The sequence below is a fragment of the Erithacus rubecula genome (assembly GCF_903797595.1).
Source record: "Erithacus rubecula genome assembly, chromosome: 34".
NCBI classification, from domain to species: domain Eukaryota; kingdom Metazoa; phylum Chordata; class Aves; order Passeriformes; family Muscicapidae; genus Erithacus; species Erithacus rubecula.
The window spans coordinates 666,159-686,000 of NC_136684.1; the positions used below are offsets into that span (position 1 = coordinate 666,159).

The window sequence follows — 19,842 nt, forward strand, 5'->3', positions numbered from 1 at the left end:
GGGAGTCACTTGTAAATACCTAGTACGTAATTTAGACTATATAAGGTAAGTCCTGCCTCTACCAGGCAGATTCTGCCTTGAACGTCTGGCGAGCACACCACTGTTAGCAGGACAAAGCATTCCTGAGATAAGAAACAATAAACAACCATGAAAACCTCTAATAACACCCTCCTGCAGTCTCTCATCGGCGGGAATCAGAAAGAGCTGGGGTGCAGACCACCTGCACGTCCCACAGAGGTGATCTCAGGTCTAAGGAGACATCTTGGGCTGTGACATTAAGGGGCAGTCACATTTTCAAGCTGAACCTCATACAGCAGTCTCCAGGTAGTAGCCAAATTTGCAGTTGCCTTGTCTCCTTTGAATACCACATCCCATAGTCTTTCTTCAACTTCTTTCCATGCTCTAACACTAAAATCTAACACTGAATCAGTCTTAATACCCTTTTCTTTTTTTTTCCCCCCAAGATTTTTGTACAGATAAAACAGTCTGTTCTCAGTGGCTTACCTGGATAACTATCCCTCTAGGTGTCAAAAACAGTCTGGTCTGGACCTGGCAGCTTCCCCGCTGATCACTCTCCAGCCATAACTTGTCCTACAGCCCAAATCCCAATCATCACGTCATTACATAGCAATTATGTCAAGACGGACACAACTGGCAACACCAGTCTTTTATTAAAAACTTTACATGCCTTCTTTCAGGCAACTCTCACTCCTTTTCTTACAGGCCACTCCACAAGGCACTGACTCCTTCCCTCCTCTCTGCAAATTTCCTTCTTCCTTCTCCATGACTGGCTAACTCAAACCTGTCCCTTAGCCAGCCACCCAACCTTGTCTGTCCCTCACACAATGTCTTCTTACCTTATCTGCCCCTTGCACAACCACAAGTCCCTCACCTCCTCACAGCACAGCCAGCAGACTCTATCTCAAACTGTAGCAGATTCTAGCTCTCAGGCTTCAACTCCATCTGCAGCTGTAACTTACAGACAGCTAACCCACACTTTTATAACACCCAACCTCATTGGGCAGGCAAGGATGCTTCCACTCCTTGGAAATCAGTACAGCTGTAGTTCATTGGGAAAGATTGCCTCCTTCACTATCCTTTAAACTTATCATTCCCATACCTTCCTGCCTTAAAAATAATACTAACTTCAGCACGGTGTTATAGTTTGTGGTTCCATTTAATGGACAGTTTGCCCCATCTTCTAATTTATACAGAGGCCACCATTGATTAGAATATTTAATTAAAACCCTTTTACACTCCATTCCTCCTGTCCCCACAACTTCCTTCAAATGGGTTAGTACACATCCCAAAAGGCTCTTCTTAAGCACCTCTTTGCTGGCAAACTGTGATTTTTCTCCTTATTTCTCTTATCTCCCTCTCCCAAACCTCTGCTGGCAATGTTCTTTCACTTCCTCCTAGTGGTCCTCGAAAACGTGCCAGCCCTCAGGGACCAAATGACTCTTCCCACAGATCAATTCCACAATCTCACACTCCACATGAATTGATTCCTGAATATGATGCTGTGTGTGTGGGGTACACCTGGTGCAGGTAGGCATCTGCCTCTGAGGTATGCAGTACCACTTCCTTTTACACCAATGGCACTGTAGGAGGACCCAGGCTGGATGCTATCTTGGATTACTAGTTCACACTACATGTAAAGCAAGGAATTGATCTTAGTCCTCTAGGTTCTCTTTCGATTAGAGGTTGCTCCCAATCAAAAGCCAGATAACTATCTACTGAATTTGAGTATATTCCTCCCAAGTACACCTGCTCTACTCCCCCATCCTAGCCATACAAGTTTCCCTTGATCCCTCAGGAAATCTGGGGGATCAAGCTGGAACCACCCAAAAAAGGGCTTCCTTGCTTGGTTGAGCCTTCTGCATTCTCACCCTAGCTTCCACCACCTTTTCATTTTTTAACTGTGACTGTTTCCAAGAAAAATCAGTGCCCAGTTATTTACAGTTATAGGCACAAGAGGCCAGCATTACCTCAGAAACAGCAGATCCTCAGGCCTCAAAAAAGAACCAAAAATCCCACCAGTTGCAACTACAGTTAATAACACAAGAGGGTAGTCGTTGGGGGTTCGAGTTTGTTCCCTTACTTTTCCTCCTCTTTTGGGAGAATTTTTCCTATTATCATGCTAAGGAAACCTGCTGGGCACTCCCAGCTCCTAATTGCTCAAGACAAATAGATGGGTAGGGGTTGTCTCTCTCTCACTTGCTGACAGGGTTGGAGGGGTCCAGGAAACTGCTCATTTCCAGCCCACGCCGTCTGAACACCGGGAAGCGAGGTTCTCTTCGGTTGGACACTGCCCAGCCATCTGCTCCGCTCCAGCCTCTGACCTCTGAGAGCACAGCTGACCACCAGGAGCCAAACGGTGAACAGGAAGCCTTTCCTCCACCCTTCCCTCACCTGGGATACAGTGCGGCCACAGCCACCTCCCTGCTGCCATCTGCTCTCTGCAGCTGCGCGGGCCCTACCCCGCCTTCCACCTCTGGCACCGGACGCAGGCAGAGTGTGTCTGTGGCTGAAAAAGGACTGGAACTGATTTATTTGCTTTGTTTTGTTGTTAATTTCCATAGCTACTGTTATTTCTGTTCGTCCAGTTATATATTAGTACAGAGCTGTTATTCCTACCCCCACATCTCTGCTTGAGAGTCCCTGATTCAAAAATTATAATAATTTGAAGGGAGGGGATTTACAGTCTCCATTTCAAAGAGAAGCTTCTGTCATTATTGGCAGACACCTGTCCTTCAAACCAGGACACTTACATTGATACATCTTATACTTCTAACTTCATAAAAGGTTATATGGCTAAACTTGAAATTTTTTTATCTTACTTAATATATTTCTTTGTTTACATAATATATATTTCTATTCACTTAAAACATTATTTGTACTTAAACTACAAACTGATACTCTTGTTTTATATCTGTTTCACTTTAATGCTTTATTCTCCAAGCCTTCTCCAGGTGAAGGCTGTCTCTGAGCCCATATGCACAAGGCCCTGAGAGCTCTCCATGACTGCATTCCCAGACCACAGGATCACAAGGGTCGCTTGGTTCTGTGGGGACTCACAATGGCAGAAGGGTCTCCTTGGTTCCATGAGGCCCCGCAGTGTCACAATGGACATTTGGTTCCATGGGGTACAACCTTGTTCCATGAATCCTTAGTTCCATGAGGCCCTGTAGTGTCACAATGGACTCCTTGGTTCAATGGTGCCACACAGTGACTAAATCAACCCTCGGAATGACAAGACCCTATAGTGTCACAATGGTTCATTGCTTCCATGAGGCCTTTTAGTATCACAATGGACTCCTTAGTTCCATGGGCCGCAAAGTGTCACAACAGTCTCCATGATTCCATGAGGCCTTGCAGTATCACAACAGACCATTGTCTCAGTGTTATGATGGCCTCTTGGTACCACTGCGCCCCACAGTATTACTGTGGTCTCCTTGGTTTCCTGAGGCCCTGAAGTTCCACAACAGCCCTTTGCTTTCACAAAACTTCAAATTATAGAAATGGCCTCCATGGTTTCATGAGACCCTGCTATGTCACAATGGACCCTCAGTCCCATGATGCCCCATGGTGTCACAATGATCTATTTGGTTCTGCAATGTGAGAATGCCCCTTTGGTCCCTTGGAGCTCATATTGTCACTCTTGTGCCCTTGGTTCCATGAGGCCCTGCAGTGCCACAATGGTCCTTTGGCTCCACATGGCCTCAAAGTGTCATCATGGTCCCCATAGTTCCCTTAGGCCCTCCTGTGTTACAATGTCCTCCTTGGTTCCATGATGCCTTGTACTGTAACAAAGATCTCCTTGGTTCCACAGTGTCAGAATGGCCCCTTTGTCCCATGGAGCCCCACACTGTCTCTGTGGACCCCTTGATTCCATGAGGCCCTGCCGTGCTGCAGTGGCCCCAGTGGCTACAGTGGTCTCCAGTGAGACTCTCTAAACTAGCTGAACAGAGGCTGCAGTCAAGAGGGGGTAGCTCTCTTCTCCCAGGCAATCACTGACAGAATGAGAGGACACAGTCTGAAGATGAGCCAGGGGTAGTATGAGTTTGACATCAGGAAAAAATTCTTCACTGAAATAGTGATTGGGCATTGGAATCTTTTGCCCAGGGAGGTGGTGGAGTCACCACACTTGGCAGCATTTAAAAAAAGACTGGACATGGCACTCAGAGCCATGGTTAAGTTTTTGAGGTGATGTTAGGCCATAGGTTGGACTTGATGATCTCAAAGATTTTTTTACAGCCTTGGTAATTCCCTACTTTCTCTTTCATAATTGTAGCTGCCACAGGTTAGAGTCTTTCCAACCCCGGGCTGCTATGAGAGTCCAGATAACTCTGAGAACTCTCAAGGCAGAGCCACAGCTACGCGCTAGCAGAGACAAAGGCTTTGAGACTTGCTGTAGATGTTCCAAAGGTAGCTTCATTTCTTCAAAGGAAATCTACGCACAAAGTTCGATTATATGATATAACAAAGGGCTTTTATAGCTTTCTAGAGGATTGAGATTTTAACCAATATAAACTAAAAATTGCAAACTAAGCAATTACCTTAAAATTCTAAGTAAGAAATGACCAATCACTTAACAACTTTAAAAGCCAATAGGGATCTTAAGAGATAACAGAAGTTTTGGTAAGGAGGAGGAGGGACATGCTCTAAGGGGGTTTCTTTGTCTTCAAGGCACCAAATTCCAGGGGCCCTGTTTGAGAGAAGTAATATCTTCCGCACATAATAGTCTCCATTGTTCCATGAAGCCCTGTAATGTCACATTGTGTCTTTGATTTCATGAATCCCCACAGTGTAACAATAGGCCCTTTGTTCCATGAGGTTCCTCGATGTCACAATGGTCTCCTTGGATCCACAATGTCACAATGGCCCCTTGGTCACAATGCACTTCTGGTTCTAGGAGCTTTCATACTCTCAGCAACAGTTCTGCAGTGGCAGAACTTTGTCGCACGAGGTTCTGTAGGATAACATGGTCACCTTGGTTCAATGATGTTCTGCAGTGTCACAATGGACTCCTTGGTTCTGTGAAGCCATGCAGTGTCACAATGCACCCATTGTTGCGGGAGGTTCCATAGAGTCACCATAGCCTCCTTGGATCTGCAGTATAACAATGGACCATTGATTCCATGTGGCCCCACAGTGTCACCATGGCCTCCTTGGATCCGCAGTGTCACAATGGACAATAGGTTCCATATGGCCCCCCTCTTTTAAAATGGATTTTGGTTCCATGAGCTCCCACAGTGCCAAAAAGCCCCTTTGGCCCTTAAGGTTCCATAGTGTCACAGTTGACTCCTTGGCTGTGTGAGACCCTTCTGTCATTAAATATAAAAAATACCAGAATAAGACTCAATAACAATTTTTGGTGTTAAAAGGGGCATCAGTGTTTTCAGGCCTCCAGTCCAATGTGGGATAATGATTAATCTTACATGGACACTTCATCATCTAACTCTTTTTTCTGTTTATTCTCTACATGTGCATTAAAATTTACCCATTTGTATACAACCCAACCCAAATTCACAGTTTCAGTTCTTGTGTTTTCTATCACGGTATTCTGGAGACAGATTTCTCCTTCTTCTCTTCCAACCATCCCTGTTGGGAAATTTGGAAAAGTTGCATGCCTTCTTCCTGTGCTAAAGTCCATAGGCACAATAAAAATTGAATTAAATCTCAAGGTAAAGGCTTTGTGTGTCCAGGCAGAGATCTGTGCACCAAAAGTCAAGAAAGCTTTGTTGCTGGGTTAAAGGACTAAAGCCCGCAGCTTTTATCCCTGCAAGCATAGTGAGACAAGGCCAAGTCATTTAGACCCAATTGCCTGAATTAAATAAAGCCTCCCTTTGCAGTCCCAGGTGAGATTTTCAGGAATCAAAGGATGAAACGCCACCGTTATTCCATTGGCAGGAATGGGGACACACCTTTGTAAGTCCCACCAGCTGAGCAAGGGGCTGGGCCTGCGGGAGGAGGCACATGCCCAGATTCTTCCCTCGGGGCAAATGCTGTGTTTGTAACACCAAACAAATGGAACAAACATTGCTTGAGGATTTCATACAGACAAAAGACAAAACGGAACAAACTTTGGTTTAATGAACAAGACAGCTTTTGTCTCAACACAGACTAAATGAGGAAAGAAGGAGCATAGCCAACAACACCAAACCTCTTCCATTTACGGATAAATCTAATACTACTAATCAAATTCTAATAATACTAACAAATCTTACCTAATCAATTGAGAAATGCCTATCTAGTAAACTAAAGACAAAAATAAAGCAGCCTAACATCTTCAGAAACCATCCTATTTCCATCTAGTCCTCTTGATGGCTAACTCTTGCTGGGCCTGGACAGCTGCAGGGCTAATTTATTTTTTTCTTCTTAGCGAGAGGCTCTGCTTCCTTCCGTGGGCAATGTCTTCTCCTGTGTGCTTTCCTTTCCTTCATAGTTGCAAACACCCTGGAAGATAGGAAACAAACCATCCATTGTTCATTCAATACACACCATTAAACCCATCTCCCAGATTTCCATTTCTCTATGTATTTCTCTGTCTTTCCAGGCTGAGACACCTATGTGAATTTTTCAGCACCATGAATCTTTGTTGTTTCAGTTCCTTGCGATTTCTTTCTCTTTTTGCCTCAAACTCTTTTGAATTCCAGCAGCAGCATCCAAGCAAGCTCTGGTGTGCCTATTCCTACTTGTTTGAGCTGTGCCTTGTTGGGGCATGGCAAGGTTTCAATCTGAATGCTGGGCTTTAAGTGAGCAGTTTGGGTTTAAAGCGGGCTGTAAGCACATTGAGCATGGCTGCAAGGGGCCATCCTCCAAGTGGCCTGGGCTTGCCCCGTGGTGCCTTTGAGAAGGGCCAGCGTGTTTTAGTGCCAGGGCCTGGGCTGTGAGCAGCGAGAGGAAGAAGTTGTGCACCGTTGGCACTGCCCGCAGGGAAAGGGGCCTCCCGCCGAGCAGGGCGGCTGGGCCGGTTGGCAGCAGGGACACTCCGCCTTGCGGGCCCTCTTGCGCCTTCTCTTGCCTGTCTCCCCATGCTCCTTTCAGGGAGGGCTTTGGCTCCTCTTTGCTTCACGCACCTTCTGGAAATCAAAGAATCCTTATCAATATTTCCTTCCTCCCAAGAAGATGGAAATCAGAGCGTCCAGCGCAAAAATCTTTTGGCCTAAGGAAATTGCTCCAAACCCTGAAGAGCTGAGAAAATGCCTGGATTTGAAGGTGGTCTGTGCTGGTGGGGTGTCAACACAGCAACTTGCAGGAAAAAACACCTCCTCTCTACTGCCCACAGGCCTGGCTTAAATACGTGCGTGTCTTCAGATCTACATTTTTTTAATATACCTCTCTGCCTAACATCTCTCTATCCCTATGTTTCCTCCAAAAATACCTATGGAATGGCTTTTCAATTCAGTCCAATTAGTGAAGACCCATGGTTACCCAGTTTCTATTCCCCTAAATGATCTCTCTCTCTGTGAACCAAAATGGAGTTTTCCTGTAAGAATAGTTGGGGTGGAGGCACAGACCAGCAGGTCATTTTTGGGGAGTCTGCTGGGATGCTGCAAAAGATCCCTGAAAATCTGCAGCATCTCCATGAACGCAGCCGGGATTGGAGATGTTAGCAAGAGGTGGGAAATGAAGGATCTGATTGGTATCAGAGAGGGTGCCAGCCCCTGAGAAACCAGTCTACAGAGAGTCAAAGCTGATTTTGGCGAAGATGCTGCTTTGTTGAGTCAAAGGGGTGCTCCAGAATTCCCTATTTCAGAGCAGCAGCACAATGAAGATCATGGCAGCATCTGCTGTGCCTGTCCCAGGGCATGGGACCTGGCCGAACTGCATCTCGCATGGCTCGCCAGCAGGTTTTGTCCCCTTCTCTCAGTTTCTTGACACTGTTGCCTTGTCTTGACTTTCTTCCCACTCACCTGAGCAAGAGTGCGGGCAAGTCTGTGTTCTTTTTTCCAGGAGTAGTAGTACTCCACACACTGTGCCACAGTCTTACTTGGAATCTGTTGTGGAAAGAAAAAGAAGGAATCTGAAATGGCCATCCTGTAGTGTGGGTGGGAGAAGAAGTAGAGGATGGGGTAAAGGAGGAAGCAAAAGCATGGAGTAAGTGGAGTTGGGCATAGAATGAAATAAATAGGGAGCAAAAGAGGCATTCTGCCACGTGGAAAGCCATGTATTATGCTGTGTAATGCATAACACATGTGATGCACAGATCAACAACAAATCCACCCAGCACAGTTTTTCTTTCCCTTCAAGTCCTCCTGGCACAATATGTTGAGGAAGCAGCAGCTCAAGCATGCAACAAATGTGACAGAATAAACCTGTGTCTTCCAAAAGAGCTTGGAGGAAAGGGCTGGAGAGGCACAGTCACTGCTTTCACACAGGATTTTCATCCGCAGGAAAAAGGATGCCCCATATCGTTATTATTCCAATATTTTTCATCTAGGAGAAGAGCGAGACTGAATTGCAGTATTTGGAACCAGAAATAAGCAACATTCCCCTCTTATGATCTGACAGTGTAAAGAACGTCCTATGGCTTTACCTGCTTCTGGATGAGATGAAAATCCTTGCCATAGGTGTGAAAAGCCTTTTGGAAGGACTCCTTCTCCTCAGGTGTCCATCTGTCAGAGCCTGGCAAATAAAAACAGCAGGTAAATTGATGCTTCTTGCCACTTGAGGTAGATCCCACTGGCCACCAAGAGGCAATCGGCACTATCCATCATTCACCTGTGCACGTCTGCTCCCTCAGAAAGTAAGGAAGGCAAGAGCAGGCATTGCCCAGGGCAAAAAGCACGGGAAAGAAGTCAGGCTGAATGACTAGATGCTGCTGCTTTCCCTGCCCCCAGAGAGGACGAGACCTTGTGCAGGTGTTGCCGTTTAAGCGTAAACGCCTGACACGGCAGCTAAGGGGACGGCAGCATCTGTGAGTGAAGGAACAAGCTCTGCTTTGCTTACCTGCGTAATGGTAATCAGCCAAGGGGTGGCCTTGAGGTGTTGCAGGCCCCCCTGAGAGCAACATCTCCAGAGGCTCCTTCAAGATCAAAGGGACACAGGCTTCAGCTGCCCCACCACATGCAAAAGAGCCAAGAAACATAAACTCTGACTTTCATCTGCTTTGCCTCTTCAGACATTCCTTCCACTTGACCTCTTATGGGTCAAACTTTGTCATTTGCTGCCAATCCCTCGTTTTTGCTACCCAGTCCTTTAGTTGTGCTCCCCAAGAGTAGCATGTGGCTCACCAACTCCAGAATTTTGCTCCTCCTGCACCCAGAATTGTCTCAGCTTGCTGAGACTTGTGGGAGTTTTCCCTCAATCCACCCCAAAATGTCTTGGAGAACCAAGATCTCCCAGAGATTTGCAAGGCAGCAGGCTGCGGTACCCTGGGCCAGTGCCTCCAGGAGAGATGTTGTCCCTGCCGGAGCCATTTAGGCTGAGCCCTGACACAGGTGGAGGAGACACAGCTGGCAGCTGCGCTTCTTCTTAACCTGCTCTTCAAGGAGCAGCCAGGAAAGGCTGTCCCAGTGGTCAGGCCTTAGTCATTCTTCCCTGTCCCCTCTTCCCTGTGCCAAAGAGCCCCTCTTTGGGGCGCTGCCGCGTGCCTGGTGCAGGCAGTGCAGGGCGAGCTCCAGGTTAGCTGCTGCCCTGGGAAAGCCACAGGAGCTGGCCATGTCCAACAGTTCTCTTACTGCAAGCACAACAAAATCCCACCGCAAGTCAAGCTTGAGCGAAGGAAGGGGAAAGGATGAGATACAAGGGAGAAGGAAAGCACGGGAGCAGAAGACAGAGGGTTGGAGAGCATGAAAAGGAGAGCAAAGAAAGAGGCAGCTGAAGCAAGGGCCCATTTAGTGCTGGCTCCATATTCTCTAAAATGAGGCATTTGCCAATCTCCCTTCTTGCAGTGGCAAATGGCGCCAACCAAGTTTGAGAACAGGAAAGTTGTTCATTTTCCTGCTCTGCTGCACAAACAGAGCATTCTCCTTGCCTCTAACATGGCCACGTGGGACGATAGTTGAGACAAGGAGAAAGCATAGCATGCACAAAGCTGCCTTTTGAGCAAAAGAGGAGAGTTTTACACATACAGATATCTCAGGGGTGGAAGAAAAGCTGGGCAGCCACCTCTGTCAGGTTTGTCCATGTCAGAGTCATCATCCCCCCAGGGCTTCCAGACCAGGGATGCAGGCTCTTCATCGTCACTTGGCGGTCTGCTCAGCAACTCGGGGAGCTCGGCCTGAAAGTCACTGCCAACGTTGATCTGTTTGAAAGCAAGAAGGAAGCAGAGGTAAGAAAGGCAAGTGGTGTGTCAAGAGACACATCCCATGGAGCCACGTGCTTGAACCCATCCCAGCTGACTCCGAAAGAGCAGTTCTGCTGCTGGCCAGTCCTCAAATTTGCCATCCTGTAATCCCTATGGCAAAACTCACAGCCGAATGGGGGCCCTTGCTTTCCTTTTCATGGTGCCTCTCCTTTCCACCTGAAAGAGTTGAAAAGAATGCTGCAGATAAAAATCATTCTGCCACCATGTGTCCAGAGCCTTCCTTCTCATCCTCAGCATTGCAAAGCACCGATTCCTCTGTCCCAACAACCCTCAGTTTGCTGTAATTGCTACATTTCACTTGCAACTTCTGAGGCAGGAGCCCCAGATGGTTGCAGTATCCTCAAGAGGGAAAGCAGGAAGGCATGCACTGCTGCCTTCAGTCTTGGGGCCAGCAAGAAGACCCAAAGGAATGGCATGGAAGTTGTGCCAGAGGAGCCTTAGGTAGAATATGAGCAAGGAGTTCTTCAGCCACAGGGTGCTTGGGCACTGGAACAGGCTTCTCAGGAAAGAGGTGACAGCAGCAAGGCTGCCAGAGCTCAAGAATTGTTTGGACATTCCTCTTGGGCACATGGTGTGATTCTTGAGGCTGTCCTGTGCAGGAATTTTGTGGAATGTTATGGGTTATGTTTTGACTAGCTCCTCTCCCTACCCCCCACCATGAAGCTGCCAGCCCCTCCCCCGGGCTGTTTTATCTAGGCGGGTGTTTTTCTGCTTTCGGGGCTTTTCACTGCTGCTTTTAGCTGCTTTTGCTGCTGCTCGCTGCTTTAGCTGCTGCTTCTGCTGCTTTGACTGCGCCCCACACCCCCCCTTCCCCCCACTGCTTCAGCTGCTTTCCCCCCAGCTGCCTAAACTGCCCTTCTCCCTCTCCCCCCTCCTCATCCCTAAGATTTGTACCGGCTCCAGAGGAAATGGATCTGAACTTTGGAGACCACCTCTGGAAGTCTGCCAAAGAAGCTCTGCTGCCTTTCCCAGCAAAGATCTGCCGAGTTCATCTCATCTGGGTCTGTGCTGGGAAGTGTTTCTTTTGTATTTTGTTAATGAAAAGTTTTTTCCACTTTCCCCTGAAGAAAATTCTTTCCGAGCTTAGTGAAGGAAGGAATTGTAAGGGGGGGAGCGGGCCCTTTGGAGGTCTTTTTCCCCAAATTTGTCCTAAACTTGGACAAATTCTTTTGGTGGCCCGTACAGGGAAACCAGAAGAAGTGGAAAAAACTTTATTCTAATAATACTTTGTTTTCAACTGTTGGTATTGGTATGTCTATTGAATCCAGAATGTCTTTTGTTGTGGGAGCCTGCCTGTATGGGTGGTTATTAAGTTTCTTTGAAGTGTTAATACCGTTGTGGTCGTTGGGCTTGTTTACTTATCCGGAGATAGCTCCGGTGTTGTCTTTAATACGAAGTTTTTGTATTAAAGGGGTATTAACAAAAATACTCATCGGGCTAGGCTTGGTGATAATGGCATACAGGAGATTTATAAGAATGTTAGAATCTGCTTCAGGAATATATAAACCATGGCTTGTGTTATTTATTAGAGGAGAAGCAGGAAAAGAGGATTTTCTGCCTTTATTTCCTTTCCTCTCCTGTGAATTAGTTATATCTGTATTAGAAAATATTCAGATCTCCCTGAATATTAAGGACATTATCTTTCTAGCAGTTAATTTGGTAAGTCTTTGTTGCACCATTTGCAGTTTATACAAAATTAAGGCCGAGATTTCTAAAGAGGCTGGGAGGACTCCTGATTTGGGAGTCAAGCTGGGCAGGAGGAATCTTGAGTGGAATGGCAAATGGGAGAAAATGGGCCAGATTTTAAAGGAGTTTTCTGACCCCATAATTTGGGAATTCCCATCAGAACAGATTCAAAATCTGATTGAGTTTGCAAGGTACTTAAAGGGGAAATGCCAGGATGGTTCTAAAGAGAAAAGGATTATTGCAGTGAGCTGGGCCCTGGCACATGCATATCGCACCCTGCTAGGCACTATAGAGCAGGAGACAGAGGAGAGGGAACAGGGAGATAAATTATCCCCTATCCCAGTGACTCAAGTTGCAGCCAACCCCCTAGGCCGAAACCCAGCAACTAAACTGGAGAATAAGCCTCAACCAATGGCTGTGGCTACTAGTACGAGAAGTGGAAAGTGCACCAAGAAGACTGATAGGCTAGTGGAAGATGATGATGATGATGATGCTGGAGAGGGACCCTCAACACCTCCTGATGTAAAATTAGGAGTTAAAACAACTAATGGAAGAGCAGAAACTAATAATGAATCCCTTTCCCTAAAGGATCTTCGTGGTTTAAGAAAAGATTACACCCGGAGACCTGATGAATCTATTATTAGCTGGCTAGTTCGTCTCTGAGATGCGGCAGGTGAGGCCACAGTTTTGGATGGCTCTGAAGCAAGACATCTGGGGTCTCTGTCCCATGATCCTGTTATCGACCAAGGTGTGATGAGGGGAGCTAACCCACAAAGCCTCTGGGCACGGGTCCTGGATAGCATGGCACAAAGATATCTGTGTGCAGATGACCTGTATGTGCAGCAGACCCGATGGAAAACCATAGAGCAGGGGGTCCAACGCCTCAGGGAAATGGCAGTAGCAGAAATTATTTTTTCGGATGATGTAACAACTAGAAATCCAGACCTGGCACCATGCACACCGGTGATGTGGAGAAAACTTGTGCGGCTTGGGCCACCTGAATATGAGTCTGCCCTAGCGATAATGAAGAGAGATGAGGTGTATGAGACAGTACTCGATATGGCAAAGAAGCTTCATGCATATGCCGATGCAGTACATGGCCCGACTCATGCTAGGATTGCAGCTGTGGAAACACGCTTGCGAGACTTAGAAGATAAAATAGAGAAAAATCATCGGAGACTCAGGGAGGAGATTAAGGAGGACCTCCTCCAAATTTCAGCTCTACAGATTAGAAACCCTGGTACCCAACGCAGACGTTCCCCCAGTTGGGAGAGGAGGTACACTCCCCGAGCTGAATTGTGGTTCTTCTTGCGAGATTCTGGAGAGAACATGAGAAGATGGGATGGGAAGCCTACAGCTGCTCTGGCAAAATGAGTGCAGGATTTGAAGGAAGGAAAGATTGAAAGAGGAAGTTCCACCAAAAGGAAAGCCGCTCCTGTTTCTCGCAGCCAAAGTGCTGAACGTGATATTGATAATGACATGTCTGATCCTCTTGAGGGAACTTCTAAGATGTATGCTCCAGAAAAGAAGGAGAAACAGGCTTAGAGGGGCCCTGCCTCTTGCCAGGGTGAGGCGAGGGAAAATCGTGTTTTTTGGACTGTGTGGATTCGATGGCCTGGCACTTCGAAACCATGGAAATATAAAGCTTTAGTGGACACAGGTGCACAGTGTACGATATTTCCATCAAGACACGTAGGAGCAGAATCTGTTTCAATTGCTGGTGTGACAGGTGGATCGCAGGACTTCACCCTGGTGGAAGCGGAAGTAAGTTTAACTGGAAAGAATTGGAAGAAACATTTTATTGTGACTGGTCCAGAGGCCCCATGTATTTTGGGTATAGATTACCTTCGGAGTGGATATTTTAAGGACCCAAAGGGACTAAGATGGGCATTTGGAATTGCAACTGTGATGGCAGAGCGCATCCGGCAATTGAACACCTTGCCTGGACTATCTGAGAATCCAATTACAGTAGGACTTCTGCAGGGAGAAGAACAACAAGTACCAATTGCCACTTCAATAGTGCACCGTCGGCAGTACAGAACAACGAGAGATGCCGTGATTCCTATTCATAAGATGATCCGAGAGCTGGAGAGCAAAGGGGTGGTCAGTAAAACCCACTCACCCTTTAACAGCCCCATTTGGCCTGTGCGTAAATCTGATGGGGAATGGAGACTGACTGTGGACTATCGGGCATTGAATGAAGTGACTCCACCGCTGAGCGCTGCTGTGCCGGACATGCTGGAACTCCAGTATGAGCTGGAGTCCAAGGCAGCAAGGTGGTATGCCACCATTGACATTGCAAATGCATTTTTCTCCATTCCTTTGGCAGCAGAATGCAGGCCTCAATTTGCTTTCACCTGGAGGGGCGTGCAGTACACCTGGAACCGACTACCCCAGGGGTGGAAGCACAGTCCTACCATCTGTCATGGACTGATCCAGGCTGCACTGGAAAAGGGTGAAGCTCCGGAACATCTACAATATATTGATGATTGTATGGGGAAACACAGCAGCGGAAGTGTTTGAGAAAGGAGAAAAAATTATCCAAATTCTCCTGGAAGCCGGCTTTGCCATCAAGAAGAGTAAAGTTAAAGGACCTGCTCGGGAGATTCAGTTGCTGGCAGTGAAGTGGCAAGATGGACGGCGTCAGAATCCTACTGATGTTATTAACAAGATTACAGCTATGTCCCCACCTACTAACAAAAAGGAGACACAAGCTTTTCTAGGTGCCATTAGTTTTTGGAAAATGTACATTCCTGAGTACAGCCGGATTGTGAGCTCTCTTTACCTTATTACCCACAAGAAGAACGATTTCCACTGGGGCCCTGAACAGCAGCAAGCCTTTGCTCAGATTAAAGAGGAGATTGCCCATGCAGTAGCCCTTGGCCCAGTCAGGACGGGACCAGATGAGAAGAACGTACTTTACTCAGCAGCTGGGAGCCATGGTTTGTCTTGGAGCCTGTGGCAGAAGGTGCCTGGTGAGACCCGAGTCCGACCTCTGGGATTTGGAGCAGAAGTTACAGAGGGTCCGAAGGCAATTACACTCCCACAGAGAAGGAAATCTTGGCTGCCTATGAAGGAGTTCAAGCTGCCTCAGAGGTGATTGGCACAGAAGCACAGCTTCTCCTGGCACCCTGTCTACAAGTGCTGGGGTGGATGTTCAAAGGAAAGGTTCCCTCTACTCACCACGCCACCGACGCCACATGGAGCAAGTGGATTGCCCTCATCACCCAGCGCACCCGTATTGGTAACCCAAATCGCCCTGGGATTTTGGAGATAATTACAAACTGGCCAGAAGGTGAAGATTTTGGTCTCGCTGATGAAGAGGAGCAGAAGCAAGTGACCTGGGCTGAAGAAGCTCCACCATACAACCAGCTGACAGCAGATGAAACATGCTACACCCTTTTCACCGACGGTTCCTGACGCATTGTGGGGATGAACCGGAAGTGGAAAGCTGCCATATGGAGCCCCACACGACAGGTTGCACAAGCTACCAAAGGAGAAGGTGGATCGAGTCAACTTGCGGAACTCAAAGCTGTTCAGCTGGCCTTGGACATTGCTGAGAGAGAGAAATGGCCAAAGCTCTACCTTTACACTGATTCGTGGATGGTAGCCAATGCTCTGTGGGGTTGGCTGGAAAGGTGGAAAAAGGCTGACTGGCAACGTAGAGGAAAACCAATCTGGGCTGCTGATGAGTGGAAAGACATTGCCACTCGGGTAGAGAAGTTCCCCGTGAAAGTCCGTCATGTGGATGCCCATGTTCCCAAGAGTTGGGGTAATGAAGAACATAGGCACAACCAGCAAGTAGATCAGGCTGCACAGATAGGGGGGTTGGAAGTAGATTTGGATTGGGAACATAAGGGAGAGTTGTTCCTGGGTCGATGGGCCCATGATGCCTCAGGCCATCAGGGTAGGGATGCCACCTATAAGTGGGCACGAGACCGAGGGGTGGATCTTACCATGGACAGCATTACCCAAGTCATCCATGACTGTGACACTTGCACTGCTATCAAGCAGGCCAAGCGGGTAAAACCCCTCTGGTATGGTGGACGGTGGTCCAAGTACAAGTATGGGGAGGCCTGGCAGATTGACTATATCCCACTGCCTCAGACCCGCCAGGGAAAACGTTATGTGCTGACCATGGTGGAAGCCACCACTGGATGGTTGGAGACCTACCCTGTGTCCCATGCTACTGCCCGCAACACCATCCTGGGCCTGGAAAAGCAGGTCCTTTGGAGGCATGGTACCCCTGAGAGAATTGAGTCAGACAATGGGACTCATTTTAAAAATAAGCTTGTCAACACATGGGCTAGGGAACATGGTATTGAGTGGGTGTACCATATCTCTTACCATGCACCGGCTGCAGGTAAAGTGGAGAGGTACAATGGATTGTTGAAGACCACCTTAAAGGCATTGGGTGGGGGATCTCTAAAAAATTGGGAGCAGCACCTGGCAAAAGCCACTTGGTTAGTCAACACTCGAGGTTCCACCAACCGAGCAGGTCCCGCCCAATCTGAAGGCCTTAATGTAGTAGATGGAGACAAAGTCCCAGTGGCCCATGTCAGAGGGTTGCTAGGGAAGACAGTATGAATCCATCCTGCCTCAAGTACAGGCAAACCCATTCGTGGGATTGCCTTTGCTCAAGGACCAGGATGTACTTGGTGGATAATGCAGAAGGATGGAACAACCTGCTGTGTACCTCAGGGAGATCTGATTATAGGATAAATTGTACACAAATATTATTGTTGAGTGTCACCACCATTGTATGCCAGATTTTATGAATAGAAGGAAATGTGTAAGTGACAAAGGCCTGAGCAAGTGAGAAGGAGGAAATGTGTAAGTGTTGAAGGTTTGAGCAAGTCAGAGGAAGTTTTCATATTGTGCTTAGTTAAGTGTGTATCCCAATCGTGTGTCAATGATCACGATATGGGACAAGGGGTGGAATGTTATGGGTTATGTTTTGACTAGCTCCTCTCCCTGCCCCCCACCATGGAGCTGCCAGCCCCTCCCTCGGGCTGTTTTATCTAGGCGGGTGTTTTTCTGCTTTCGGGGCTTTTCACTGCTGCTTTTAGCTGCTTTTGCTGCTGCTCGCTGCTTTAGCTGCTGCTTCTGCTGCTTTGACTGCACCCCCCCCACCCCCCTCCCCACTGCTTCAGCTGCTTTCCCCCCGGCTGCCTAAACTGCCCCTCTCCCTCTCCCCCCTCCTCATCCCTAAGATTTGTACCGGCTCCAGAGGAAACAGATCTGAACTTTGGAGACCACCTCTGGAAGTCTGCCAAAGAAGCTCTGCTGCCTTTCCCAGTGAAGATCTGCCGAGTTCATCTCATCTGGGTCTGTGCTGGGAAGTGTTTCTTTTGTATTTTGTTAATAAAAAGATTTTCCACTTTCCTCTGAAGAAAATTCTTTCCGAGCTTGGTGAAGGAAGGAAGGAATTGTAAGGGGGGGAGGGGGCCCTTTGGAGGTCTTTTTCCCCAAATTTGTCCTAAACTTGGACATGGATCTATTTCAACCATGCAAATTTGGTGATACTGTGATTATGTTGTTGAGAAGAACCACACAAGGTGGTATTGCACGGCTGCCTCTGACCAAGACGCAGAACCAGCCCAACAAGCACTGAAAAACATCAAGAAATGTGTACCAATATCTCTAGAGGAAAGAGATCCCATGGAGGTGGCAGAGGAAAAATCTCTAAAGATATCAAAGGATTATGTATCTCTAAGTGAGGAAAGTATGTAAATACATAATAATGGCTGTAACCAGACTGGTTTTTGTAGGTGAAAGCCAGTATTGGAGGACAAGCCTTTGCAACTGCTTGCATGTCCTGAACAGCAGGGATCATGGAGGAGAAGTTCCATCTTTGTGGTTTTAAAGCTTTGGTGGAAGTGTGAGCAGAGCCAGAGCCTAAGAGGATTTGTTGCCACCAAAACCCTGAACTCCTCAGTAAGGAGCAGATGGTTTTGGCGTCAGCACAACATAGTTTTAGGACTTCAGTGGGTACCAAGCACTTTGAATGGGATCATCAGTGGATAAGAATCTGCAATTGCCCCATGACACCTCTCTGTGTCACCTAGGGAATGGTCTGCATTACAACTGGAGGCACCAGTATTCCTAGAGAAGTTGGAGCCCAATGTCATGTGTATCCTGCTCTGGGGAAAGTGAGCACAGACCATGGGTGTCATGGGTAGTGGGACAGGCAGCTGGAGCCTCCTGTCTTTCTGTTGGTGGTTTGAGGGCAAACAGGAATTTCCTTACCTTGGGGAGTGGCAGAGTGCTGCAGGGATGCCTGGCAGCTGACGAGGAGATGAGGATGTGGATGCAGAGGCCAGAGCTGGCGCTGAGGCCAGAAGGTGTGTGGTTGGGGCACTGAGGAGCAGATGCTGCAGCTGCTGCTCCACCAGTGTTCCACCAACGGCTGCAGGAGGAGGAGACAATGCCGGTTGCTACAGGCACAGCCAACATTCCATGCAGAAGCCCAGGGTGCCCAGGGGACGCAAACAGCAAACTAACCCTAACCCTTTGCCTCTTTTACTGCTTCTGGTGCAAGTTTGCTCTGAGCATCGTCCTCCCATTGGGCATTTGTGCTCAGTCCTCTGGATGGGGCAAAGCAGTGCAGGGGCAGCTCTGGGTCTCCTCCTCTCTTCTCTCTAAGGTGCCTCCAGCTGCAGCTGTGCAGGAGCCTGGCTCTGTCAAAGGACCCAGAGCACATTGCCTGCACTGGAGAAGCCGAAGGACTCGTGCTGCTGGCTCTCTTTTGGCTCTGAGAGGAGCAAGAAATTGCAAGATGTTCTGTGGAGAACCAACTCCAAAGCTTTCTCTCAAAGTGGAGGCATTTGTGCTGCCCCTTTCTAAAATGTTTGGTGCCTAATAATGTTGCCTGGTGTTTTCCCTCCTTTGGGGTCCTGAGCTGGTCTCTCAGCTCAACAGTAATTCCATGAAACTTGGAGAAACGGGTTGTTTTCCAGGTGAAACGATGGGGACAGACCAGCAGCAATTCCTTAGCAAGGGGTTGATGCAGAATTCCTAGGTCTTTCTTCCCGCTCCCTTGAAGGATCCAAATGTTCATCTCAAAAGCCTGTTGGATTCCTCTAGGAGACTAACAGTAACAGAATTCCTATTTCACACCAAATGTTTTCCCATTTGTTTTCCTACTTATGTCCCAGATACTGCAAAACCCAGCAGGTTTGGTTGCCTTCCTGCCTGAGCTTAAGTAAAGCAAATCTTGCTTCCTTCCCAGGCTGCTTGTGCTACAGACAGCAGCAAAGAGAGGGGGCAGCTGTAACAAGGCCCACTGCAAAGCTGATACTTTGTAGGCTCCAAATGCTACCTGCCTCCATCAGACAAGGGCAAGCTTGTGTCAGTGTCCCAGAAGCAGCCTGGCAATTGCCCTTGCCTTGCCACCCCTCCTTCCGTGCTCCCCAGCTCCCAAAGCCTGGCCAGGCAATGCCATTTCCTGGGCCAGCTAAAGGGATGAGTTTGATGCTTCTTTGGTGCAGATGCCAAAGCTGTGAGAAGTGAGAGGGTTTGAGAGTCTGTCCGAGCCTCTCGTCTGTTTCTGTCTAACGACCCTCACCTGAGGCCTGCGCTGGCCAGGGATGGGAGGAACGCCAAGGGACTGTATCTAGTACACATACAAGATCTAGTACACATACAAAATAGTGGGGAAAATTGCTGCTCTAAAAGGAGACCTCTCATTAAAATGGAATATAGATACCTGAACTACGAGGATTTTGACCCCCACATAACCTCCAAATAAATACCATACACTGCTACTGAATTGGCCAAATTAAACAAAGAATACTCACATCTCCCACAAGAATCTGAGACCGAGTATGTTTTTAGAGTTT

General features: G+C 47.7%; 1 protein-coding gene and 1 long non-coding RNA gene across 2 annotated transcripts in view; both read right to left on the reverse strand.

Annotated features, from left to right (window-relative positions):
- Positions 1-6,371: 6,371 nt before the first annotated feature.
- The window catches only part of LOC306814037 (zinc finger protein 541-like), a 263,524-nt gene continuing 250,053 nt past the window's right edge, over positions 6,372-19,842 (reverse strand). The window contains exons 2-6 of the mRNA XM_079329739.1: positions 8,956-9,031; positions 8,543-8,631; positions 7,920-8,003; positions 6,922-7,085; positions 6,372-6,459 (exon numbers count right to left, since the gene is read on the reverse strand). Of these exons, the coding sequence (XP_079185865.1) occupies positions 7,047-7,085; positions 7,920-8,003; positions 8,543-8,631; positions 8,956-9,019 (276 nt within the window). The 5' untranslated portion in view covers positions 9,020-9,031 and the 3' untranslated portion in view covers positions 6,372-6,459; positions 6,922-7,046. The remainder of the gene's footprint in view (positions 6,460-6,921; positions 7,086-7,919; positions 8,004-8,542; positions 8,632-8,955; positions 9,032-19,842) is intronic.
- LOC306814049 lies at positions 9,589-18,330 on the reverse strand. The gene is made up of 4 exons (XR_013777077.1): positions 18,251-18,330; positions 10,418-10,471; positions 10,117-10,252; positions 9,589-9,685 (listed from the first exon to the last, which is right to left on the reverse strand). It is a non-coding gene; the product is annotated as an uncharacterized lncRNA (long non-coding RNA).